Source organism: Carassius gibelio, chromosome A8, assembly GCF_023724105.1.
Source record: "Carassius gibelio isolate Cgi1373 ecotype wild population from Czech Republic chromosome A8, carGib1.2-hapl.c, whole genome shotgun sequence".
NCBI classification, from domain to species: Eukaryota; Metazoa; Chordata; class Actinopteri; order Cypriniformes; family Cyprinidae; genus Carassius; species Carassius gibelio.
In genome coordinates this window covers 24467158-24487593 of record NC_068378.1, presented here as the reverse complement: position 1 = coordinate 24487593, position 20436 = coordinate 24467158, and the positions used below count along the sequence as shown (strand labels likewise).

The 20436-nt window shown below is 35.7% G+C and overlaps 1 protein-coding gene and 1 long non-coding RNA gene across 2 annotated transcripts; one reads left to right on the top strand and one right to left on the bottom strand.

Moving 5' to 3' along the window:
- Window positions 1–4625: 4625 nt before the first annotated feature.
- Window positions 4626–19744, top strand: LOC128018972 (protein SSUH2 homolog). Its single transcript, XM_052604903.1, has 14 exons — window positions 4626–4703; window positions 5064–5156; window positions 6302–6412; window positions 6654–6755; window positions 7327–7402; window positions 10132–10261; window positions 10394–10454; window positions 10852–10973; window positions 12319–12381; window positions 12590–12672; window positions 13014–13106; window positions 17020–17125; window positions 17201–17308; window positions 19170–19744. The coding sequence occupies exons 2-14, from the start codon at window positions 5066–5068 to the stop codon at window positions 19308–19310; spliced, it is 1287 nt and encodes a 428-aa protein (XP_052460863.1). The 5' UTR covers window positions 4626–4703; window positions 5064–5065; the 3' UTR covers window positions 19311–19744.
- Window positions 5199–6062, bottom strand: LOC128018976 (uncharacterized). Its single transcript, XR_008185024.1, has 3 exons — window positions 5913–6062; window positions 5701–5791; window positions 5199–5364 (listed from the first exon to the last, which is right to left on the bottom strand). It is a non-coding gene; the product is annotated as an uncharacterized LOC128018976 (long non-coding RNA).
- Window positions 19745–20436: the final 692 nt, after the last annotated feature.

Sequence of the window (20436 nt, the reverse complement as noted above, 5' to 3'; positions counted from 1 at the left end):
GAATCATTTGAATCAGTTCGGGAGTTCGTAGCGGGTTCGCGAATCATATGAATCATTTCGGGGATCGCAAATCATTTGAATCAGTTCGGGAGTTCGGAGGGCTTCGCGGATCATCTGAGTCAGTTCGGGAGTTAAAAGCGTGTTCGCGAATTATTTGAGTCAGTGGGAGTTCGATACGGGATCACGAATCATTTGAGTCAGTTCGGGAGTTCGGAGCGGATTCGCGAATCATTTGAGTCAGTTCGGGAGTTCGTAGCGGGTTCGCGAATCATTTGAGTCAGTTCGGGAGTTCAAAGCGGGTTCGCGAATCATTTGAGTCAGTTCGGGAATTCGGCGCGTGAATCATTTGAGCCAGTTCGAGAGTTCGGAGCAGGTTCGCGAATCATTTGAGCCAGTTTGGGGTTCGCGAATCATTTGAGTCAGTACTGAATACTAGTTCCAATTACGTTTTCCAAGCGTGTTTAGGTGTGATCTATGTGAACTCTTATTTTTTGTTTTAATGATGTGCCTTTTAACAGTATCAAGTATATTAAACAACTAAACAATTCGTGCCTAAAAAGTGCACGCATCTAGGCTAATGTAAAGTTACATGATGAAGTCATACTAGTGCGCATGTGCATTTTGAGTGCGATCTTTCACTGCATTATTCGGTGTATTCAAATGCATTTATGAATGCATGTGAATGATCACAAAATTGAAGATATGGGGGTTAGAAAATGTATATATTTATATAATTTTATGAAGTTAATCAATATCACACGAAGAGTGCCCTTTCAGTTTTTCTCCAAAAATCAGCATGATTAAAATGTGATATTAAGTTACAAACAATAATTTAATTACAAATACAAAATGTTGCAACCCCAATGAGTTCAAATGAGGAATCTTTATATTACCAAACTTCAGGGAGAGGAAGGGTAGATATAAGTCATGATCTGCAAGATTATCCACAATCTGATGTGATCCGACCACCTCAGAGAAAACCAGTGTTGATCTGCTGCAAGAGCTTTTGAAGCACAGCAGCTGTGGTCAAAGAGTTCTCGTGTGTTCTGATTGGTGGATGATGATGATGAGTGGATAAAGACTAGAGCAGTCAAATAGTGAGAGAGTGATCTGCTCACCTGGTTATGTTCATGGACAGGGACTGGGAATAAAAAGCGGCCCTGGACTTTGACTAAACCCGGCCCAAAGCAATCGGCAAGCAGAAACTAGACAACAGTCTGTCTGCGCCATCTTTGTGTACGGTTGATTTAAACACTCAACTTAAACACTCTCTGTACTGTCAGGTATTTTGTCTACTTCTGAGGGTGCACTGAAAAAAAAAAAAAAATCTAGGATGTGACTATCTGACTTAAAAGTAATTTAAAGTTGAGCTGGAGAGAGTGTCTTTCTCTGCTCTTGGTCTAAGCTCAACCTGAATACAATTATGAAATGAATAAAAAGAAAAAAACGGTTTGATTCCAAGATAGCATGGAATAGATTATATAATATGTCATAACAGCATATTATACAATCTATTCCATGCTGTCTTAAAATTAATTTATTACTTAATAATCTTAATTAATTTATGCAGTTAATTAATATTACTGCACAGATAATAATACCACATCTAAATGAGAATACACCATTACAAATGTAACTTCTGTATTCAAAATCTTCAAAGAATTTAAGCATTAACTGTAATGTTACCAACATTTTTAAAAGTAAAAGCACAAAATATTTCTTAATATTAGCTACAGCATGTGGCATTTTACAGCTAAAATGTTGAAGTTTAGCTGTTTTAACTACTGTAATCATTAAAAATGTAGCAACCTGAATATCACTTCACCCTAGCAAGTACCTCTTTCTCCTCTCATGTTCCATACTTACTGTTTTTTTTTTTTTTTTCAGATTATAAGTTCATTGAGGGACGTCATTCCACAATTTAGGGCTTGCTCGAGAGAAAGCTCTGTCACCTTTTTGTTTATATTTTCATTTTGATTCTCCTTCTCGTAAAAGGTCATACAGATTTCATTTCAGTTGGAGACAGATCTGGACTTGCAGGTAGACCAGTCAAGCATGTTATCCTCTCTGTGTCTGCCAGGGTTCTCAAGTATTATCAAATTGGTTAGGGGAGGAGACCTAATGGAGCCCATCTCGCCCCCCCCCCCCCTTCCCCCTCCCCAATTTTACCCATTGTTCATAATTAACCAGGACAAATTGAAATTATAACTATAATTAATTATATTAATTATAATATAATTGCTATATCTCATAAATGACATAGCAATTCATCACATCAAGTATACTCTTTAATGTTATATGTCCAAATTTCAAATAATCAAAAATGTATATAACAAATTGCTCAGTTTGGAAAAAAACTAATATTTTTGCATTTTGAATGTGTCTAGTCGAAATGGTATAATGATTTATTGTGTGGTGGGAAATTGTGAACAAATGGACATATTATAGTATTAAGGAGTTTGTGTGTGCGTGTGTGTGTACACAAGAGTCCACACTCCAGCGTATGATAGGTGTACATTTTTAGTGTTTGTTGCACATTTTGATGACATCTTTGAAAAATACAAATGCAATGGCAACTATTAATCAATGTATGTTTTGACAGAATATTAAAATATTACCCAGAGCACTCTGCTTTAATACATGTAGCCTTAATGTAACTAAAAATACTATTAATATAATATATAATAAAAAATAAAATGAAGAAATACATCTTCATTCCTTCCCATACCCACTAACATTTCCCTTAGTTTCAGATAACGTAAGCTAGCCAAACTGAGCCAAAGATTCTGGTCTGGTTGTTGCATAGTAGTTGTAGAGTTTTGCTGCATCAATAATAATGTATACGATGAGCTATATGTTAAATGTTCTAGCCTAAAAAATATTAGACAAGCTTTCTACAGACCCGGAAGAGAAGACAATGCTGAATAAAGTCGTAGTTTTTGCTATTTTTGGACCAAAATGTATTTTCGATGCTTCAACAAATTTTAACTGACCCTCTGATGTCACATGGACTACTTTGATGATGTTTTTCTTACCTTTCTGGACATGGTTGGTATACCGTACGCACAGCTTCAATGGAGGGACTGAGAGCACTCGGACTAAATCTTAAATATCTTAAACTGTGTTCCGAAGATGAACGGAAGTCTTACTGGTTTGGAACAGCATGAGGATGAGTCATTAATTATATAATATTCATTTTTGGCTGAACTATCCCTTTAAAGGGGGGGGTGAAATGCCATTTCATGCATACTGAGTTTTTTACACTGTTAAAGAGTTGGATTCCCATGCTAAACATGGACAAAGTTTCAACAATTAAGTTGTTCCAAAAATACCTTTTCTGGTTTGTCACAAGTTCCGGAAAGTTTTTTTCGAGTATGGCTCTGTGTGACGTTAGATGGAGCGGAATTTCCTTATATGGGTCCTGAGGCACTTCTGCCGGAAGAGCGCGCGCTCCCGTATAACAGAGCAGAGACAAGACATTCACTGATCAGAGCGAGAGTGAAATGTCCCAAAAGAAGTGTGTTTTTGGTTGCCAGGGCAAGACAACCCTGCACAGATTACCAAAAAAAAAAACAGCATTAAGGGACCAGTGGATGGAGTTTATTTTTACAGAGCGTCAACGGAGTTGTGCAAGTGTTTTTGTTTGTTCCCTGCATTTCGAAGATGCTTGTTTTACAAACAAGGCCCAGTTTGATGCCGGATTTGCACATCGTTTATTTCTTAAGGATAATGCAGTCCTAATGAAAAAGGGTCACGATCGTGTGTTGGAACCGCATGCGGTGAGTAAAACTGCTTCAAATATCTCTGTGTTGTTGTTAACTTAGCTATCGGCACGTAAGCACATCAAGTAAACAACGTGCGATGTTGACATCAAACTGCACTTTCCACATGTACAGCTTAAAAAAAAAAAAAAAAGACGACATAAAGTGGAACTTTTGCAAAACCGCTAAGCAAATATATACAGTTTCAGTACATACCACATAGAGACGTTGTTGCTGATGCTGCTCTTGTTAAATTTCAGCCTCTGGATCTGATTCTGGATCATAAATATACGCTGAATCTGACTGTTAGCCATGGTTTGTTTTGGATGTTTTTTTCCCTCACGGTAATGTCAAAACTTCCAGACGCTCTCAACGCAAAAGCCTACTCGCGCTTGTGATTCTTTAGCTCCGCCCACACGTCACATCTCCAGCCGCTCGTGTTTTTCCGGGAGAAAACGGTACAAACTATCTTTCTCTTATAAATATAATAAAACTAAAGACTTTTTGGAGTTATGAAAGATGCAGTACTACTCTATAGGTACTCAAGATTAAAAGGATATTGAGTAAAAACTAGCATTCCCCCCCCCCCCCCCCCCCGCCCCCTTTAAGTTGAAATGTATAAGAAAGTTCCTAGTATTTCTGAGGCAATCATTTTTCTATGGAACTGGACTTTTCCATAACTGTACTATATATGCATTTTTCTAACACTTGTCTTGGCTAGCCTATTTCACTGAAGGAGATTGCTCAATTTACAACTGTACTATACAATTTCCCACCCACTCCTCCAGTGCCATCCAATAGCAGCAGCTCTTGGATCTGTATTATACATTCCTAAATCATAAATACGGGAGACTTAAGTCCATAGTCATTATAGTGCACACTGCTCACTACTGACTTCAGGAGCCTTACAACAACAAGAATCAGTTCTTCAAGGAAAAAAAAGGAAGTTATTACTTGGTGCAGCCTTTAATAATATTTTCAATAGCTTATTTGAAAAGGCTAAGCAGATGAAGACTTAATAACTGGCTATTTATAATTTATACATTTATATTTGGATTTTTAGCTATTTATATTTGGATTTTTTTTTACAAATGTATTTTGATAAAGGCTGCTGTGACTGGGCAGTCAGAACCAAATGTTTTAGAAAGCTGTGCAATAGATATATATAAAATTGTCTGAATGTATAGTGACATTTCTGTGATATTTGAATCAGAATTTTATGAAAGGTTACTACAGTAAAACATTTTCTTTGTGCATAAACAGTGGAAAAATTCTCTAACTGTTTCTTTTTTTTTCATTCAGCCATGGCAAACTTCCAAGTACCCCCTTATCCACCACCTGCAGCCATGTTCAATACAGTCCCTGGATATCCTGGAACGATGTCCGCCGGAGGCGGTAAGCGTGAAGTTATGTCTTTAAGATAAGTCAGCAAGAGAAAACATGCTCAGGCTCATGTCAGAAAGATTGTATTTAGAAGTTGACCACACATAGCAGTCATTGTAGCGGCCCCTCGGATATAGATTGATCAAGACGCAGAGTTTCAAACAGGTGTCAATTTATTTCTTCCTCTCAACGAGCACCATGCACCTGGACACCTTGAAAACTACAGAATAAACAGAAATACAAAATGCTTCCATGTAGTTTCACAAATAATTTGCACATAAATCATCTTCACATATTAATCATGTTTAGACCCAATACAAATTATTTTAACAAATGACCAATATGAAATGTGTTTAAGCCTTTATGACAAATGAAATATCACATGCTTCTTTTAAATTAAACAGAATATATTATAATTGTTTGAAGAAAGAATATACGTTTTTATATTGATGACGTGCAATAAACCCATAAACAAATGAAGTATTGACATTCTCTTTTTTCCTTAAACAATATCTCTTCTGATAATAATACAAACTCCACATATTTTCCTTCATACCTCATTCCGCTTTTCCAAGGGCGCTAATCAAAGAGTTTCTGCCATCAGCTACCATGTGCTCTAGCTTGACACACCCTCACAGTTCGGAGCGCTTAAAAATAACATGTACGAGCAATACAAAAATAATAAAGTAAATTACAATGTAAACTCTTTCTTTAAAAGATTCAAATGGATGAACATGATAAATAACTTGAGTGTTTAAAGGTTTTTACCGTTCTTCCGACGATATGTGAACACCACATTGTGACGAGAGAATAGCGGAAGTTTAGCGTCACAAAAAAGAAAAAAACATCCGAAGAAGAAAACAGCGCTTTTTCAAAATAAAAGCGGAACAGACAAAGTGACACTGTTAAACATATAATGCCTTAAAATATTAATATAAAATGTTATATATGTTGTATATATACGGTGTAGGATATTAATGCGATTTATAAAGACATTTACAGTCATCACAAGTGGGAAAGTTTTTTTCTATAAACTTTGAGTTTTCAAACTGGGATTATTTTAGTTGCATGTCTTAATTGATGCACAACCAGTGAAAAAAAATCCCTAACTGTTTTTTTTTTTCTCTTTTTTTTTTTTCTTCTCAATTCTCATTCAGCAATGGCAGCCCCCCCTGCGGCAAGCATCCACACACCCCTTTATGCACCCCCTGCAGCCAATATGTTCAATACAGTCCCTGGATATCCTGGAACGATGTCTGGCGGAGGCGGTAAGCGTGAAGTTATGTCTGTAAGATAAGTCAGCAAGAGAAAACATGCTCAGGCTCATGTCAGAAAGATTGTATTTAGAAGTTGACCACACATAGCCGTCATCACAAGTGGGAAAGTTTTTTTTCTATAAACCTTGAGTTTTCAAACTGGGATTATTTTAGTTGCATGTCTTTATTGGTGCACAACCAGTGAAAAAAAATCCCTAACTGTTTTTTTTTTTTCTTCTCAATTCTCATTCAGCAATGGCAGCCCCCCCTGCGGCAAGCATCCACACACCCCTTTATGCACCCCCTGCAGCCAATATAATCCCTGGATATGAAGGAATAGTGGCTGGTGGAGGTGGTAAGAAGCATGCCAAATTTAAGATATGTCAGCATGAGAAAATATGCTTAGCTCATATAGAGCATTCAAATCATGTCCCCGAAAGATTGTATTTACAAGTTGAGTGCACATGAACATCATGACGATAGGAAAAGCTTAATTTTTTTTCAAATTAAGGGGTATTTTAGTTTACAAAATACCATAATATTGTAAAATTACCATAGAATATATAGCCTAACAATTAAATTTACAGCACCATCATAGATTTAAAAAAGTATAAAAGCAAAGACACAGCAATGCACATTTTTTTTAAATCATTTTGTAGATGTAGAGTTATAAACAAATTTAATTGAGTTGAATTTTATGTAAAGAAAGAAATAAAGAAATAATAAAAAAATAAATAAAAAGGTACATCGAGGTCTTGCTTTGAACAATTTTTCAACGCACCTGATGTCATAATTACAACTTCATTCCCAACTAGTAAATACAAACATTAGAAGAACTTGAACTATAAACCTTATAGTGTTCAGAGCATGAATGGGCCCCTAGTTTTGTCTAGGTTGACAGTTTTGACCTGTCACTGTTTTCACAGGTGCGTGTATTCCACCTCCTCCTCCATCTGTACCGATGCCTGTGCCTGAACAGGCCCCTTGCCAACAAGACTGGCAGTAAGAGACTTTTTGCTATACAAAAAGCACTGAATGCATGCATTGAATCTTAAAAACCCACCTATGCAATCATCATAGAAAGTAGGGCTGTGTTTGATGCATTGATACGACGATGTATCATCCCAAGCACTTAGCTAAACGTGTAGATACAGCTGTTTCTATATCGGTATCGCAGCACGTGCGCAGTAGCTGTAGCTACCATGCTAAATTAGAATACAAGAACAGTGTTTAAATCGAAATGAAATGTATGAAAGGTTTCTAAAAAATAAAAATACAATAAATTAATAAAGATAGAGATAGAGAAGACAATATAGTATAGGCCACTATAACTAGTTTAATCTGGTCGCAGAGGAATCCAACCAGGTTGGCTGATATAGTCAAGTCAAGACAAGTCACCTTTATTTATATAGTGAAAGTGAAAAGTGAAAGCGCTTTATATAGTGCTTTAAACAAAAAGTATTGTGAACTGACCAACATTAATTAGGAAAACAGTGAGTCAATAATGTAAAATGACAGTTAAAGGCAGTTCATCGTTGAATTCAGTGATGTCCTCATTCAGCTCAGTTCAGTTTAAATAGTCTCTGTGCAATCATTTGCAATCAAGTCAACGATATCCCTGTAAATGAAGTGACCCCACCTAAGCAAGCCAGAGACGACAGCATCAAGGAACCGATGCTCCATCGGTGACAGAATGAAGAGAAAACCTTGGGAGAAACCAGGCTCAGTTGGGGGGGCCAGTTCTCCTCTGACCAGACGAAACCAGTAGTTCAGTCCAGGCTCAAAGAGCCATAATCCCCGATACAGAGTTTAACAGTTATTGTTCGCAATATTGAATTATAAATGTGTTACTAATTTTTGTCAACCTGGCAACCGTGCACGGGCTCTTTCTTCGCTTTAGATAAAATATAAATGTGCCAGCTTTCTAAATACACAGGTAAACTTACAATTTAGCGATATTCACTATTCTATTCTCAGAAAATTGTGATTCATCAAGTTAATTTATGAGATGGAGAGAGTGCATTTCTCTATTAACAGTAAATAGGTGGCTTTAATTGCTTCAGAAATGATATTTCCAACTCTTTGCTGAGAAAAACAATGTAGCCTACCTCTTCTAATGTACCTCTTTTAATGATGAAATTGCATGGCAGGATTGAGTTAAGATGGAAAAGCGTGATCTACAGCAAAGACAGCGGTTTTATTTTTTTTTAAGTAGAAAATGTGTTAATTTGTGCAATGATATTATTAATATACACATTTAGCAGACATTTTTATCCAAAGCGACTTACAGTGCATTCAGGCTATACATTTTTTTTTACCAGTATGTGTTCCCTGGGATTCAAACTCACAACCTTTTGTGCTGCTAACGCAATGTTCTATCACTGAGCCACATATATATTAGCAGAAGCACTTTTTTTGACGATCTTGAAAACAAGATGCAAACAATCAGAATATTGTACCTGGTGTGGAGTGCCCAATTTTAACATGAAACCTATGCCATTGCCTGTATTTGTTATACTGTGGTACAGTTAAAGGTACAGGTTGTAGCACCTGCCATGAGAGGGCGCACTATCAAAACAATAACAATCATGTGGTTTGATGATGCTAAGAAGGAGCGTGGAATGATGGGATGTGTTGTCTTCTACCCAACTGCTGATGGCCATCAATCACACGGAAAGATAAATCATGGATTTAACATGAGTTCAATGATTTGCACGATTAGTCAACGCAAAGACGCGATCAGACGATGGATCAGACGTGTCCTTATGTGGCTCTAGAGTTTGCGATGTGATGCCCCGAGTTTGGCGTATATGCCCCATAATACTAATCTTGTTCATTGTTATAATAGCATACCTTTTCTGTAAAGATACAAATCAAAACAACTCACCTGTCGAGTAAAACACAAGCGAGATCAGCATCTCTTTCTAGTTGAAGTTTGTCGTGAAACTATTTCCTCATTTGTCCACGACCCTGTTGTCATGTGGTTTCTACATCAGTAAAGGTGATAACAAACGGTAACCAACGTCATCGACAGGTGACTGCTCTGCCCCGTGTCACTGTTTAAAATGGGAATTTTCTCATGATTTACAAGTAGTTGAAAACATTACAGATATTGTTAGTAATCAGCTGGACAAAATATAAAACATTAGCCTAGTGGTTTTTGGATATTTTAATGCAAATATCTTACAAATTGTACCTTTAAAGAGGCCGTTCATAATGTACAGGTTCAATTGGCGGCCTGAAGGAGGAGTTCACGCAAGTCGCACATATGCCTTGTGCTAACTAGTTTGTCCACAAGGTGGCATCACTGGCACAGGCCGCTATTTCACAACCGAAAATGAAAAGGAAGAGATGGAACAACTTTCTGAAGACTGCAAATAAATTAAAAGTTACATTTTTCAGAGCCTACTAAATGTTGAAAAATAAGTATTTCCATACTGTAATGTTGAATGGCTATAATTGATGGCTAAAATTGAGGTGAAAATGCATTTAATAGAGAATTATCTTATTTTTGAGGTTTTCGGCATCAAAATGTTTGAAAGCTTTACCTAAAAAGTATTCTGCTGATTCACCTTTTTAGCTCATTGGTCTGCATTAATGTGGTGTATCAGCTTAGTAAATCACTTAAAAAGCATCACAGTAGTAGGCTACTAAAACATGTCCATGTCACAACACACCCTGTTAGACGTGCAAATGTCACTTACATATTGATATTTTCTCTTTGATATCAGTATACCCTCCATCTCAGAGGACAGGGCACGTGAAGCTTTCGCAGAATACGTCTCCAGCAAGTGCTGCTATAGTTCTGACCCCGTCACAGATGGAGTCATAACCAATATGGAGTCCTTTAATACCTACAGGGTGAGACCTACAGTAAATTATCTTCATTATGACCATCGTTTTCTTCTCCAGTATGTGGAGCAGAACAGTAGCAACTAGAGTAATTTTGGTGTTCATCTGTGGTGTGTCTGCTTATTCTGCTTCTGTTCTCAGTATCGTTTGGAGACGTTCTTGGAGTCCAGATCTGCTGAATGGAGTCAGGAGCCCTACACAGGTACCCAGAAGTCAGAAATAGCATGTTTTTTTATACTTTATGCTGTCTTTTGCTTTCATTTACACTTGGCCATATCTCTGAAAAATTGCCACAAATCTAATCTCACATTCCTATAATATAAACAAATCCTCCATGATGATGCAAATGGCTACAAGGGAAATATTGCTGCATTTAGTGTGGCTTGTAATCGATAAAACCCCAACATTTCTGAATTACATTGCAAAATATTCATTTTTCTTTCATTTTGAAACCATCAGCCATGGCTTTTGGAATTTTTTTCAAAAAAATTTTCTCCTGTTCAACACAAAAGAAGTACAAATGTTATAGAACGGCTTCCATCAACTGTTTGGTTGCCAAAAGAACCATGTCATTCTCCCTGTGACTCTCTCTCTCTCAGGTCAGCCTGTGGATGCTGGTGTTCAGCCTGCTCCAGGTCCGTGGCAGATTGCAGCTCAACCTCCGGCCTTCTTTCAAGAGCACAAGCAGACCATTAAAGTGCCCTTTACTTCCTCAGTCAAGGTTTGACATTTAACCACATGATCCACAAAAACTAAGAAAGCGGGTCCCATTCGACACACTTTAGCCACTTTTCCACCGTTTGACCGAACGGTTCGGTAAGGAACAGTATAACCTCTTGGATTTGGCACGGCATGATTGCATGTAGTGTATGTAATAATGTTTACATTTTCTGATGTCTACGTATAGTGACATCACCACTCAGAATTGGTCACTTGATTGTTGTCTGCCACTAGTTCTCTCTCTCTCTCTCTCTGTAGCTGGCCAAGTGCACTATTTGACTAAAGTCAATAGAAATATCTGATCATCTTCCATAACATGGTCACAATTTACATTTTGTATTGTATGTTTAACTTGTGTTACCAAGGCAAAAACTAATGCAATCAAGAATTCATTGTGAATAGCTAAATTAACTATGATTCTGCAAAGAGATCTCCACCAATCAGAGAACAATGAAAAGCAAATTACACCAAAAAAAAAAAAAAAAAAAAAATCACCCAGTCAGATGAAGCACTGTGAATTATCTATAATAGTCTATCTACACTTCCAGAAAATATACATATAAACACTGCAGCTAAAAAGTTTGGGATCTGTAAGAAGTTTCTTCTGCTCAAGGCTGCATTTATTTGATTTAAAAAATATGTATATTTCAGTGAAATATTATTACAAATGAAAATAGAAACTTTTGTTACCATATACACTATCAAAAGTTTGGGGTCAGTCAATTTTTGTTTCTTTTTTTTTCATATATAAATTTGTATTCAGCGAGGATGTACTAAATTGATACAAAGCGATAGAAAAGACTTCTATTGTTACAAAAGATTTCTATTTTTAAAAATAAATTCAGTTTTTTTTTTATTCAGCTATGCATCACAGAAATAAATTACATTTTAAAGTATGAAAAAGTAAGAAAATGGTTATTTTAATTTGCAATAGTATTTCACAATGTTAAGTTTAAGTATTAAATATTCTGTATTTTTGATCAAATAAATGCAGCCTTGGTGAGCAGAAGAAGCTTTTTTTTTAAAAAAAAAACAATATAAAATATACAAAAAAAAAAAAAAGTGTATTGGCCACATCTTCAAATACTTTTTTTTGCTTCATGCTACAAATCGAAGTTTTAATTCTGTGATTTTAACACATTTGCATGGCTTAAAACTTAAAACAAAAGTTTTTAATATCTTTATGGAAAAATAAATATGTTTGGAACCAAGGCTGCTAAAAAAGTGTTTTGCTCTCTAAAGTATGAATGGTTTCTGGCTTCATGCTGCATGTAAACATGCCAGTAATGGTTATGTTCAAAAAGTCAGATCATATTTTTGAGCATTATATTCTGTTTGTACCCTAGAACTGTGACTTGTGTCAGACAAAGGGGAAAACACCCTGTACCACCTGTAATAAAACTGGAAAAGTAAGTAATTTTTCTTGCATGCAAGGATTTTAATTGTTCTCAATTTTTAATTGTCTTTAATTTCACAGAGAAAATGACACTTGTACTGTGTAAACTGGAGAAGAATTCAAGTTGAATTGTATTGTAAATGTGCACACAAGCTGGAGAATTATTATTTTTTTAGTTCATATGATGTAAAATATCCTAAAATATTGTTGTCTGTGTGCAGAGGAACTGTACGTCGTGTAATGGTTCTGGTAACCGTGAATCTGGGGAACAATGTGTGAACTGCCACGGGACTGGACGTAAAAAGTAAGTCCGTTGTGGCAGGTAGGTTTAAAAATTGGTGTCTCTCTAAGAACAATTCCTCAGGTAATAAGTTCCATGATTACTCCAGATTTTATTTAGTTTTTTTGCTTTATTAATTGTTTACTTTTAATTAAATAAAAATGTATTTCTTTCATTTCCCCCATTTTATGTATTTATTTTATTGAATTACTTGTTTATTTTCATTGTATTTATTTATTCATTTATTGATTTTTCTGATTTTATTTATTGGTGTTGTTACTGTGGGTTAAATTCAGATTAAATCCTGCAGGGGGCTTCAGTGGTTTGGTATTTTTCTGAGTTTTTACTTGTTTGGTGTCTTTCAGCTGTCTTAAATGTAGCGGCAGTGGATCTTGCAAGTGTGACACCTGCGATGGAAAGGGAAAGCTGCTCATCTTCATAAACCTCAATGTTAAATGGTATGATCTACATGATATATCAAGGTTATATTTGGCTAGGACGGTCCAGGGCTGAGCCCCAGCACGTTATGTTGGTAACTCATCAGGTAGGGGCCCGACCTGATGAGTAACCAACATAACGTGCTGGGGCTCATAGGGCCTATGATTTCCATGGTGCGAAAAACACGAATCTTGGAATCCAGTAATAAAAATGGAATTTACTGTATAACGTGGAATGTCTCAGGATTTGCTAATTAAGAATGAATAAATCAAAGGTAGGTCAGTACAATTAAGTCAAATGGCAATATGGACCAGTGTTTGTGAATATTAAATGGCAAAAATACTATTTAAATATGAATACTGCATGTCTCTGTGTGAATGCATGGTGCAGACAGACAATTTCATATCATATCATTTACACACACAGACATAACTCTCCATGGCAACCTGTCAAAATATGGTACATGGAACAGTAGAATGTATGTCTTACTAGTATTACTACTGCTACTAAAATGATATGAAATATGGCTGTGCAATTAATCGAAAAACGGTTTTGATTTCGATTTTGGCCTTCAACGAGTATGAGAATACAATAGTTGAGATAAAAGTATTATTGCACCCCATTCCGCCCCCTTTTGCAGCGCTCCGCTTTCTTTCCTCCATAAAAGCAGAATTTCCCATGCAAAATTGTAAAATCATGTAACGTGACTCTTGCAAAATTGGATGTGCTTGATTTATCAAAGTACATTTATTCATGTTTTTAAAAGCATGAAAGAACTTGTGCTGCTCCTCAGGAAGATATATGCACTCAGAGACTGAAATATGAACAAAACACATTAAAGTGTAAACATGCTGCGCTTAAGGGAAGTCGTGGCCTAATGGTTAGAGAGTCGGACTCGCAATTGAAAGGATGTGAGTTCGAGTCTCGGGCTGGCAGGAATTGTGGGTGGGGGGAAGTGCATGCACAGTGCTCTCTCCACCTTCAATACCACGACTTAGGTGCACTTGAGCAAGGCATCGAACCCCCAACTGCTGCAGCATACATGGCTGCCCACTGCTCCGGGTGTGTGTTCACTGTGTGTGCAATTCAGATGGGTTAAATGCAGAGCACAAATTCTGAGTATGGGTCACCATACTTGGCTGAATGTCACGTCACTTTCACTTTCACTTTCAAGTTTCAGCATTAAAAACTGTCTGTGGAGGTTGAGTCGTCCTGCATCCAGCCCCAGCCAGCTGCTCATTGGCAGCATCTTTTTTCTAAGTTCTAAAAAAAATACCGTTGGTGGCTAGGCACGAATTTAGATATGCATTTATCTTATTAATCTATATGGACAAAGACAATACAACCTTTTTGTCCCCTTTTTGTTTTAAAGCTTGATGAATAGAGCGCAAGTTGCTGCAGATGCGAGGAGGACAGTGATGCACGCGTACAGGAGTGATTGACAGTTCGCGGCACCGTGAACAAAAAATAAGTTAGCGTTAAGTTAGCGTTACAGAAAGGTTTGATTTACACACTGTTACAACAGTCATTGTTTTTTTTTTATTATTACAATGACATTTGAGTTCATGATTTTAATGTTGTTGTTTCTTGTGGCAGACTAAAGAGTAATGACAGACGGTTGATCTGTGAATAAAAATGTGTTTAGTTAAGGTTTGAAATTCATTATCTTTTATTATAGGCTACGAAGTCTAATATCATAAGCCCCCCATCCCGTCACCCAGACCGAATCGTCTGGTCACCCTACCTGAAAGAGCTACTGCATTACTTCAGTAGCTTGCGTCTGACCTGCAGTGATATCATTCAGGCTTGGTGAGGTGTCAGACAGCGAGTCATCTGATTCTGACCGTGTTGTTTAAGTACTCAAAGTCTGAAGCCAGGAGAGCATGTTAAGTGGTGTTCAGTGTATTTGAATTTTTATCGAGCCGAGTGTACACGTTTCCCTCACCCTCTCCGGCCACGTTAAATTGTCACTGACAGCGGCAAAAGCGACGCATGCACTTTTCACTTGTAAAACTCAAGGGTGTATGGGTAATGTAGTCTCTGCTCTCGGTGGGATAAATTAGGAAGCTTGCATTGTGAAGGGCGCTCTGAAAAGTGGCAGTGCAGGCAAAAGATTAAAACCTCTATTAAAACATGTCCAAATGAGCATACCGGTACGCTAAAAGCACGGGATAGGTGGCGGTTCGCTCAAGAGCTATATTTGGAAGTGGCGGTAGCCTACTGACTACCTGTGCGTACCTGCCCACTTAAAGCACTGCTTGCATACAAAAAAAACATTAAAGCACAGTTTTTTTAATTCGTATCTTTTTATAATATTTTATTTGTCCTTTGCTTTTTTTTTATTACTGACGGTTTAATTATTTTCAATAATTTTGAGGACTTTTTGTTTGTTTGTTTGTTTGTTTGTTTGAATTCCGCTGGTTTCTACGATGTAGATGTCATCCTTATTTACAGGAAATACATGTTTAACATGTATCACTATATTTAAATAAACCACTCCTATAAAGTTTTGGTCATATGGTCATAATCGTGTTAAATAATCGTGATTACAATATTGACCAAAATAATCTTGAATTATGATTTTTACCATAATCGAGCATCCCTAATATGAAAAAACTTTATTTTTTAGGAATAATCACACATTTTGTCCTCCATGTTTTAACAGTAATCCTCTGTTGTGCAGCTCTTTGTCTGACAAAAAAATTAAAGGGTTTGTTTAATTTTAATTTGACTAAAAGATAAATTCAATTAATATTTTATGCCATCATTTGAGTACGAGACAAATTAAAGTAAATAACACAAAATGTCTGAAAATGCATGAATAAATAAACTAACAAACATAATTTGAGAAAAAATAAACATATTTCATAAGTTTCTAAAAAAAATTATTTTTTGCTAAACTTTTAATAAAATGTTTTCCAATGTATAAGTCATGATTTCAATGAATTAGATATGCTTTTTGTTGAATCAGATTTAATTTGAACATTAAAACAGAGACAGAGACAAATGTTTACGGAAAAATTTTTATTTATTTTTTTACACCCTTCTCGTTCTTGCTAATTTAAGCTCTCTTAACTGGTTACATTTAACAGTTTGTCAATTGATATAAGAGTTTATGGGCTTTCATGCACATCTGCACTCCTTGAAAGCATGAAACCAACCTTCATGTTTGCTAAGGCAGGCATGGCTATTGCTATATTATTAACTAAGGACTATGCAATTAATCAAATTTCTAATCGCAATTACAGTTATGGATGCCACAATTATGTAATTGTTCAAAGTGGCAATTATTCAAAGTCCACTTATGTTATTCTGCACGCTTAAGAAATGTTTTTTTTTCTGTCTACATGTTATCTTAAGGGTGTTTCCATTGTTTTAGTTTTAGTACAACATTATAATGCCATTCATATTTTTACTTTTTTATAATTTAAAGAAGAAACCAGTCCAATGTTTATCTGACATTTGAGTCTTAATATTGATTATATAGAAAAGCACTAAATGTTTTTCAGTTAGAGTGTTTCAGCTTGTTTATTTTATTTAAAAATACAGCATGCAGTTGCATCAAACAACGGTATAAACATTATTCAATGTAAATTGTTATAATCGTAAATAATAATCACAATTTCAATGGAATAATCGACAGTTATGATTTTTGTCATAATCGTGCAGCCTTATATTAACTATAGCTCCTCAGTCACTGTTTGTGCTACAGTATATTCATGAATCCTGCTGTCATGAGGAGATGTTTGCGGTTATGTTTCTAAATTATCATACTCATAGACTTACATTGAAGTCATTCTTTGCACAAGAGAGCACTCATTTACATATTAAATAAAAATAAATCAAGTCATTATTATTAATTATTTCATGATAATCAAAAAGTCTTTTAAACTGAACTGTTTCATGCTAAAAGCTATTTTTGGACTATTTCAGGAGCATAGACAAGGATGAGTTCTTAGCGCAAGATTCAAGTGGTCTGAAAGTGGAAAAACTGCAGGAGGTTTCGGGGAAAGAGCTCATCAAAGACGCCCAGCATATGGTACGAACATACCATACATATAGTGAGAGGTTTGTTGAAATTTGTAAGTTCATCAGATGGTTCTGTTTACTGTAGGTCTATCCAGTGAGGGGCTTTCCAGATGTTTCTGTTGCACAAGCTTCTGAGCGTTTAGTAAAAGACCATCAGGGGAAAAATGCCAAAACATCCCGTATTTTACAACAGGTAATCTTTTGTGTTTTAGTGTGCTTCCAGATGTTATTATATTGTAAAATTTACAATTTACCTCTTTTTTTTAAATTGTATATGTAAACATTGGCATCACCCGATATGAATAATTACGCTGTTTTGCCTTGAGTCCTAATGCTCAGGTACCCGGTCCTAATGCTGTCCCATTAAAGGGTTAGTTCAGCCAAAAATGAAAATTATGTAATTTATGACTCACCCTCATGTCGTTCCAAACCCGTGAGACCCCCGTTCATCTTCGGAACACAGTTTAAGATATTTTAGATTTAGTCGGAGAGCCTTCTATCCCTCCATTGAAACTGTGTGTACGGTATACTGTCACATGGATTACTTTGAAGATGTTTTTCTTACCTTTCTGGACATGGACAGTAGACCGTACACACATTTTCAATGGAGGGACTAAGACCTCTCGGACTAAATCTAAAATATCTTTAACTGTGTTCCAAAGATGAACAGAGGTCTTACTGGTTTTGAACGACATGAGGGTGAGTTATTAATGACATAATTTTCATTTTTGGCTGAACTAACCCTTTAAGGCCACTTTTCTATTTGGGGGCGCTGTTGACCTACTTGCAATAAAATCTAAATAAAATACACAAATAACATTAACATTGTATTTCTGATTAAATAAAGTAATAATAAATATCATCAAATTACAAGTATGTTTTGGTTTAAAGTTCAGAAGCTATATCTTAAATTAATAAAATATCACAAACCTGATACTTGTACAGATGTATTCTTTAACGTGTAACATTTTGTCAAATTAATTGTGAAAAGTTTTTCAGATTTTCAGAGGCATTGCAACTCTTTTGCTTTAGACCATTTATAAATGTAATCCCTATAAATAAAATGTTAAGGTTACCATTGCATCTGTCTGAAGAAAAAAACTGCAGTGATTGCTTCATAGTTGTTTTCAAAGCATTTAATACTCTCATTATGAAATAATTTAATTCTAACAAGTAAGCTTCTGTTTAAAAATATCCAAACTATAAAATAATTCGTTTATGATCTCTGCACAGGAGAGACTTGGTCTTGCTTACAAACAAAATAAATATATTGTATCAGCATTGGCTGTTGGCCAAAATGACTTGCAAAATATCGTCATATCCGATATTAGCAAAATCCAATATCGTGCATCCCTAATTTCCGATTTGTTTTAAAACACAACAATGTAATGCACAGAGTTCTAGACAAACTTTTTGCACTGGTTGCACTGCACTGACCCAAATTTTTCACAATTTTTAAAAAAAAAAATTAAATCGCTGTCCATATAGACAATATTAACTTGGAGCCTAAATGATTAACTAACAATCTGGTCAACTGAAAATTCTTTATTTGAAGCACAATTCTACAATAAATTTTTCTTACTCAAAAAGTGTTGATGCTTAACGTGTTTCACTGAGCTGAAAAGTAAACTTAAAACATCTCAAGATAAATTAAATAAAAAGAAAGTCTAAATTAAGTGTTTTAATCCTCCATTGCAGTAACATTCCCCCTTATGGCCAACTCCTGTAGTTTGGCCTTCTTGATCTTTGGCCTTGGCTGAAACAGCTGGCCACACTCTCTCTAGCAGCAAAATCTTCCAGACTTGGCCCCTCTACATTGATTCTACTTGACAAAATAAAAGAAATCGAAAAACTTTAATTATAATCATAATCTGTAAAGATGCATTTCTCTCTAAATGAGATGGCGAGTCATTATCGGCAACTTCATCCTTGCAACACAGACTCAGAAAACACTAGGTCACACTCTGAATGCCCTGAATGCACAAACTTTGCTGTATCATCACCAGTTTGTCTGTAACTAGATATTGAATCTGTCATTCTGTGATCTGTTTCAGAGGCAGACGATCGAGCTCATTCCCATAACCAAAGTGAACTACAAGTGGAAAGGAAATCCTTATGTTTACTATGTGTTTGGAAATGAGTTTAAAGTGAAAGCTGTTGACTATCCCGCCACCTGCTGTTGTTCTGTCATGTAACATCAAATACACCTGACCTGGACAGTAGAAGTACAATATAAATACTGTACATCCATTAAGATGAACAAATGTAATGTGTCTTTTGTCTTGTATATCACAGAATCATCCCAGAATCATCTGTAGTTGACAGACACAAAGGTCAACCTGCCCGAATTGGTCTTTTTTTTATGCAGCTTAACTTCCAACCATGTATATGTTATATTCAATATGACCAAATATGAATAACTAAACTTCCTATAGATCAATACATTTTTCAGAAGACCTAACTAATGAATAATACGTATATTCTGAAGTAAATCTATATTAAAAAAATGTATTGATTTATTGCATTTCTTTTTCAAGAAAGAGTCCAAATAAACTTAGTTTTGAGGAAGGACCTTTTTGTATTTTCTTTTCATTTTCTGAATAATATGATTTGCTTTGAGAAAGGACCGATACTGATACATGTTAAAGTATCAATTCAATTAAGTGCATATTCAATCTGGTTTTGGAAACATTTGTGCAGCAATTGTTTTTTTTTTTTTTTTTTGGTTTTTTTTGGTACTGTTTAATGGAAAATGTTGTGTTTAAAAAATTTAGGTCAGTGGTGAACCTCTGGTTATGTGGTCAAAAACACCTCCTCATGGGTCTGTTGTGAACTAAATTTCCATTTAAAATGACCACAAACCAATGTACTGAAATGGTTTCATAGCTGAGCTCCTCACGAATGTGTTCTTGAGTTTCAGAAAAAAATAAAGCTGATTTAATTCAATTGTGATTTAATTAGCAGTATACTTCATCAGCATGGCTGTAGGTGCAAGGAGTGAAAAAAACTGCATATTTCCTTTTATCATTAATTAAGCATTTATTCAGACTGATAGGCTAGGTACTGTACAATTGTGAAATCTAATGTAAATAGTGGTTTTGTTATAATGATGGTGATCAGTTTTCCATTTGACCTTGGTTACTTTTTATTCTTTTTAAATTTTCTGGTTTTGCCATTTTATCTCTGCACCAGTCTGTTAAATATTTCACTGAAGAGCCAGTGGGTGGGTGGGCGTTAAACCACCAACCTGTAACCTCAAGTTCTTTAACCATCTCGGAAAATCACAAACGTCAGAATGCAAGACTCTTTACAGATATATAA

Bases quoted from the DNA above. Each gene is read 5' to 3' on its own strand.
- LOC128018972 (XM_052604903.1), top strand. From the start codon at position 5,066: ATGGCAAACTTCCAAGTACCCCCTTATCCACCACCTGCAGCCATGTTC. The intron at 10,455-10,851 runs GTACCCAGAAGT...TCTCTCTCTCAG, and splicing joins GAGTCAGGAGCCCTACACAG to GTCAGCCTGTGGATGCTGGT. The intron at 17,126-17,200 runs GTACGAACATAC...TGTTTACTGTAG, and splicing joins TCAAAGACGCCCAGCATATG to GTCTATCCAGTGAGGGGCTT.